At 49.4% G+C, this 6,492-nt stretch overlaps 1 protein-coding gene across 2 annotated transcripts; it reads right to left on the bottom strand.

Moving 5' to 3' along the window:
* Positions 1 to 643: 643 nt before the first annotated feature.
* Positions 644 to 2,693, bottom strand: LOC117843411 (AAA-ATPase At3g28580). 2 transcript variants are annotated; one of them, XM_034723992.2, is made up of 2 exons: positions 1,907 to 2,693; positions 644 to 1,815 (listed from the first exon to the last, which is right to left on the bottom strand). In XM_034723992.2, exons 1-2 carry the CDS (start codon positions 2,527 to 2,529, stop codon positions 834 to 836), a joined length of 1,605 nt encoding a protein of 534 aa, XP_034579883.1. In that variant the 5' UTR covers positions 2,530 to 2,693; the 3' UTR covers positions 644 to 833. The 2 variants fall into 2 exon arrangements, with proteins under 2 accessions (XP_034579883.1, XP_034579884.1); XM_034723993.2 differs by having other exon boundaries at positions 644 to 1,800.
* Positions 2,694 to 6,492: the final 3,799 nt, after the last annotated feature.

Genomic DNA, 6,492 nt, shown 5'->3' with positions numbered 1-6,492 from the left:
AATATCTATTTTAGTTGCTAAGAAGAAGAAGAAGAGATGTTCTAATCACTGTACTGATAGTTTTCATTTCAGTCGCTAGCTAGGCAAAGCTAAGTTTCAGAAAACTCAGGTGACTGACAGAGGTAGCACTGAATTTAGGAAGCTGGAGGGTGGTATTGGTGTGGATGAGCACCCGACGATGGGTACTGTGGTTCCTGGTCAGCAATCTCTGAAGAAGCCATCTTACACAGCAAATCCTTTGCGATTCTAAAGTTGTTTTGTATTTCTGGGTCCTCAACAAGCCAACTGAGATTCATCAGAAAACAAGGGGATCATCTTACACACCTGCGTTCAGGCACAGCAGCGTCGGCGCGCCGCTGCGGCCACCTTGGCACCTTCACCGCGTTCGCCGCCTGCCCGGCCATGGCCAGCTCTGACTATGGCGCCTTCGCCGCCATTGGCGGCGATCGAGAGCCTCGGCGGCGGGTGAGCCCGACGGCGAGGGTGGAGAGGGACGGTGAGAGCGGGAGTGAGGTGGTTTTTTTATAAAATTATTGGGAGTAATTTTTAATGTTCTGTTGTGGGCTAATATATTTTTGGAAAAAAATTTTAATATAGCTTCTAATACCTCGTTTTGGGAAGAAATTTTTAGAAACTCTTGGAGTTGCTCTAATGCTATTATTCTCGGAAGATCCAAATATTCAGATTAGCTAACACCACATACTCCTAGAAAAGGGCACGTGTTCAATCTCCACTTCTCTTCACTCTATAGCTCTAGCAACTAGCACTAGGCACTAGCTAGCAATGGAAGCACTCATCGTCGAGTGGTAACCAAGAATCAAGTCAACATCAGCCTACTCATCGTCGTCGTCATCATCGTCGCCGTCATCATCGTCGGTCTCGTCGGCCGCCACCTCCTTCGCCTTTCCTCCGGCCTTCTTCTTCGCCAGCGCCGCATCCTCCTTGGCCTTCTTCGCCAGCGCCTTCTCCTTGGCCTTCTCCAGCGCATCCACCAGCGCGGCGAGGCACGAGTCGGCGTCCTCGCCGGGGCCCTTGGGCGTCAGGTTCTCGGCGACGTCGGCGGGGGTCATGTCCACCTCCCGGAGCAGCGCCGCCACGGCGTCGAACAGCGGGTGGGCATCCACGTCGAGATACACCCTGGCGAGGAACCTGAAGGACTCGAAGCAGCAGTAGGACATCTCGATGTGCTTGTCCATGCGCCCGCGCCGGATCAGCGCCGGGTCCAGCTTCTCGACGTGGTTGGTGGTGAACACGATGATGCGCTCGCCGCCGCACGCCGACCAGAGCCCGTCGATGAAGTTGAGAACGCCGGAGAGCGTCACCTTGCTGCCGCCCTTGTCGTCGGCCTTCTCCTCCTCCTCCTTGCCGGCCTCCGCGCCGTCCTTCTTCTCGCCGCCGTCCTTGCTCTGGCCGTCGCCGTCCGCCTTCTTCTTCTTCTTCTTCTTGCGCTTGCCGGTGAGGTCGAGGGAGCAGTCGATGTCCTCGATGACGATGATGGACTTGCTGGTCGTCTCGATGAAGAGCTTGCGGAGGTCGGTGTTGGTGCGCACGGAGGTCAGCTCGATGTCGTAGACGTCGTAGTCGAGGTAGTTGGCCATGGCCGCGATCATGGTGGACTTGCCGGTGCCCGGCGGGCCGTAGAGGAGGTACCCTCGCTTCCACGCCTTGCCGACGCGCGCGTAGTAGTCCTTCCCCTTGCGGAACGCGTCGAGGTCGTCCATGATCTCCTTCTTCCTCGCCGGGTCCATGGCCAGCGTCGCGAACGTCTTGGGGTGCTCGAACACCACGTGGCTCCACGAGCTGCCGGACCAGAAGCTGGAGCCATTAGTAGGAGATGATATCAGTGATAAGACCCGCGGGGATCACAAACAAGCTATGATTCATGGCGGTCGGTCGGGTGACTAACCCGTCGGAGTCCCAGGTGTCGCCGGAGATGTTGGTGAAGAGCTTGCGCTGGCGGTTCTCGACCATGACGGCACGTCCCTCGCGGCGGACGTGGGGGAGGTACTCGCCGAGGACGAGGTCGCGGTCGCGCTCGAGGAAGAAGAGGCGGTAGAACCTCCGCTCAGCGCGGGCGGCGCCGCGGCCCCAGAAGTAGGGGGAGCCTCCGCCGTCCTCGCGCGGCGGCGCCGTGTAGGCGAGCCACCAGACGGTGGCGCCCTTGAACTCGTCGGCGACCTCCTCGTTGTCGTCCATGCTGAGCACGAGGCGGTCGGGGTCCTTGTCCGGCTCGGCCTTGAGGTGGCGCACCCCGCCGCCGGCCTCGCGGGTGGCGCGCTGCAGGTACGCCTGGGCCTCCTTGTACGCGTCGCTCCGCCGCATCCGGCCGCCGTCGTACTCGGCGACGGTGACGGTGAGGTAGGGGTCGAGGGCGGCGGCGAGGCGGCGCGAGATGCGGCGGGAGTGGCGGCCGAAGAGGTGCTGCAGCTGGAGGCCCTGCAGGCCCTGCCACAGCATGGTCCACACCACGGCGAGGAGGCTCAGCACGATGCCGGAGTTGAGGCCGCTCCACAGCGACGACGCCTCCATGGCTGCCTCCCTCTCTATCTCTCTCTCAGATGCTGCCTGTGAGCCTCACTCTCACTCGTATGGCTCTGTGATCAGAAGGGCTCTGGTGTTTATATAGAGCAGAGAGCAACAGAGACTTCATCGTCTTCGTGGGAGAGAAATTGCTGGGAAGCTTGGAATGTGCCGTGCAACACTATATCTTTGCCATGTTCATTTATAATTGTTTGGCAGACATTTGCTGAAGGTCTTTTACAAAACAAATGGGAAAAGGAGGTGAAAGGCATTCACAAATCACAGGTACTCTAGTTGTTTAGTGGGTGAATATGTGCTCACTTTAAAGTTTAAACCAATGAAATCTCTCTTTTCTTTTTTGTTTGGTTTATGATGGGACATTAGTAGTTAGGACTTGAGGAGAATGTATATTTCATTGCAAAAAGTAAAGTGAAAGAAAAAATTGGATGAACATTCCCATGAGATTGGATGGTTGGCACTTTGTTCGACCCAATGTTCTCTTTTGCACTTGAACCTGTTGCCTGCTTAATCTACAGCGCACTTCCGATCCCGCGTAATGTGCTCTCCTGTCGCTGAGTCATACAAAGTTCAAAATGCGATACCTAACTTAAAAAAAAATACCCTACCCTTTTGTATTTTTTTCATAAAAGGGTGTTTCACTAGTGAGAGTGCTCCTAGCATTACAAAACCTACAAATTCTTCAAAATGCATATTTTTAGAAGTATTCGAAATTTGATAATTTTTTGAAGATTCTTCAAAATGCTTATTTAGACCTTTCAAAAATTTTGAGATGATTCTTCGTTTATATCCATACAAAATTCGAAGCCTAAATTTTAAATCCCATTAGGCGAGGTTATTTATTCGAATTTGCCAATTTTTTTATCTCACAGATGGGTTCAAAATTTTCTTTAGCATGGATGTGAGCTCAACATATACTTTACGATGAATATGCAAATAAATGCTCCAGTTGGGGCTTTTTTTCTGTTCGAGAAAAGATTCAAAGTCTAAAATTTAGTTGATATACAGCCCATGGAAAGACAATTACTAGTTAATATAAATTTGAAAAAAAAATGCAGGAGGAGAGTATATGCTTGTAATCTTATGTGTATGATGCTATTAGAAATTAGAATGCACATAATCAAATTTGATTGTTAGTAAAGAAGATAGGAGCAGAGATTATCTTAACCTAGTGGAGACAAAAGATCAGTGAGACAAGAATCTCTAGACAGATCCAATAATGGACGGAAGCAATATATTCTAGTTCTCCTATGAACCTACCTAAAAGAAAAGATGATTAGGCTAGGCTCATTGATTTTGTGATTTTTTTTCCATGAGTGGCAAATTGAACGAAAAAAACTGCATATTCCCAGCAGGTAGAATTTTCCTGGTAGATCAGCATTAGTAGTAACTAATTTGATATAAACCGAGTCAACAGAATTGGCCATGAGCATCATCACCGTTTTGGAAATTGGAACTTCATGTGTAAGGCTCCAAACCACCTTTGCAGCAGCACAACTTTGCGATGCACCCCGACAAAATGCTTGTGTGCATATTACGCGAAAAATCGCTAAATGTTTAAAAATTTTGCGAATTAGTTTAAAAACCCTACTGGATTATGATTACTTGCGCCTTTCAACACCTCATAAAACATCAAATACTTTGAGAAAGAAAATAAGAGTGGCACGAGATTTCATTTCTTGCACACACGCACAAGCACGCACGTTCTGATTCGATCTACTGGCGCGTTGGAAGGTGCATTTGGATCGTGTCAGTTGGATCAAAAGAGACGAAAAGGATGGCGTGGAAAGGCGATGCAGATGATATTCTCCTTGGCTGGTCTCAGATTTTTCTTAAAGGAACCTTTTTACCTTGGCAGCCAAGATTGCTATTGCTAATTCAGGCTGGGTTCAAGTTGTTCAACCCAATACACGCACTAGTGAATCAGAAAGAAGAATGGAGACGATGTGGACGGCATGGAAAAGTAGCTACCAGCTAGTGTGGACCTAGTGTCACTCTCTCCCGAATTCGGTGCAAAAGACAAGTGGCCATTGTGCCACGAGCTGCTCGATCTCTCCCACAAACAGGTGTCGGACAAGGATTAAAAGAAAGCAGATCGAACGAAGTAAGAGCTTATGCATGCACGATCCCATGGCAGATCGACACGGCACGACCATGGATATGCATGGTTACGAGGCCGGCCAACTTTTTTCCCGGGCCACAGGAGTTTTAGGTCGTGGACCGCCGGACGCGACAAAAAGGTGGCGTGCACAAAGGTGATAGAGACCCTTGGCTTTTTCTTTCCTTGGCAACCAAGATTGCAATGTTTTTCGTCGCCAGTCAGGTGCGAGGGATTCCGGGCTCAGATTGGGTCCAGACCGATCGAGACATGTGCTGGTGGTGGTACAAGTGACACGCAGTCACGTTGCAATTGTTCCTTGCTGCATAGTATAACGTACTTCCCATATTACATGATGCTGTCAAAGCGTAAATTATACTGGGACGGTGCAATTGTCTAATGTTAATTACCATCGTGATCCAGGTTAGATAAAGTGCGACGGATGCATGCATGCGCATGCTCCGGTGCACGTTGACGCATGTGAGCGACCGGCCGTCGTCTTGGACGTTATGGTCTTGCTGGATAATCACAGCTCGTCGATCGATACGATCCTACGCACACGTCATAGATGAGCCGAGGCATGACATCATGTAGCAATGGCCTGGTAGATGCTGCCAAGTGGACCAATCAGTCATCACTCACGAGCCTAATATTCTCGATCATATCCCTACTGCTTGATCGGAGAGACCATGACTGAACAATTTATGAATATATATAATAACCAAGCAATATATTACATGTGTATATAAGTGTTTCTTTATGACCAGCCATAGAATAAGTATTCTGTGGCCGGATCAATAGACGCAACCGCCCCCGACCTCCGCGTGGTCAGGCTTACCCAACCAGCCGCCGCAATTACAGCACGCGCCCATCCATCCTATTGGCTCGGCTCAAGCAGCCTGTTAGCCGATGTCCAGCTCGACTTGAGCAACATCACCTCCGAACACGACGCAGGTAGAGTGAGCCGAGCGGCGACCCAAAAATTGCGCCTGAGTATATATGCAGTGCAGTATGTATTTAACTTCATCGCTCGCTTCCAATATGCATGGTTCTGTTTGTTTTCGCCGGCCAATATTGTTGGGGCGTGATCATTTGCGATGTGGTGTCCTGGTCCCCCTAAAGATTCACCATGCCATAACACGACGACATCGGATAGAAGCATGGTACGATGTCTTTGAGAAGACACACCAAAAAGAACCAAAAAGAAGCATGGTACGAAACCTTTAGCTCGAGAATAATATTTTGTATCATTTTTTTTCCTGTAAAGTTCCTCCTTCTTTATCGATGAAATAGGGACAATCTCAATTCGGTCCAAAAAAGATGCCTTTGGAAAAACATCATTCCTTTCCACTTGGGTGGAAGTGGAAGACATGGAGTCGTACATCACGTCTCTCTCTACCACAGGGGCAACGGTGCATGACGACAAAAAGAGGTGATGTGTTGGGTGGCAAATCAAAGATTCCTTGGTAAGTTATTCGTCGCCGAGTTTTCAAGATTTTGGATGGGGACATGAGACGTGTGAACTTAAAAAAAAAAAGGGAGTCTCCACTCGTATACGTGTTCTTCACTGTTCCTGGTCTTGCAGGTTGCAGCTAGGTCCACTGTTCGCCAAATCGCAATCAGTCACAACTCACAACTGATCCTGCTTTCCACTCACTCATCACGCACCAAAGTGAAACCCCTGCCGTTCCTGGAAGTTGCTATAGTCAGCGTTGTTGTCTCTACAATCTGCACATTTTTTCTTTAGCTAGACTAGACTATCGATCAATCAAAAATCAACAAGTTTGAAATTTGAGCAACTCGAGTGGCCTTGCAAAGTGCAGGTATCATCAATTCTCCTCACGACCGAGATTAGT

The sequence above is a fragment of the Setaria viridis genome, chromosome 2, assembly GCF_005286985.2.
Source record: "Setaria viridis chromosome 2, Setaria_viridis_v4.0, whole genome shotgun sequence".
Lineage (NCBI taxonomy): Eukaryota > Viridiplantae > Streptophyta > Magnoliopsida > Poales > Poaceae > Setaria > Setaria viridis.
Note: the sequence above shows the minus strand (reverse complement) of the source record. Positions and strands in the feature narration are given on the sequence as shown.

Excerpts from the sequence above, each read along its gene's own strand:
- LOC117843411 (XM_034723992.2), bottom strand. The coding sequence starts at position 2,529 with ATGGAGGCGTCGTCGCTGTGGAGCGGCCTCAACTCCGGCATCGTGCTG. Across the intron at positions 1,816-1,906 it reads GACACCTGGGACTCCGACGG|CTTCTGGTCCGGCAGCTCGT; the intron begins GTTAGTCACCCG and ends TAATGGCTCCAG.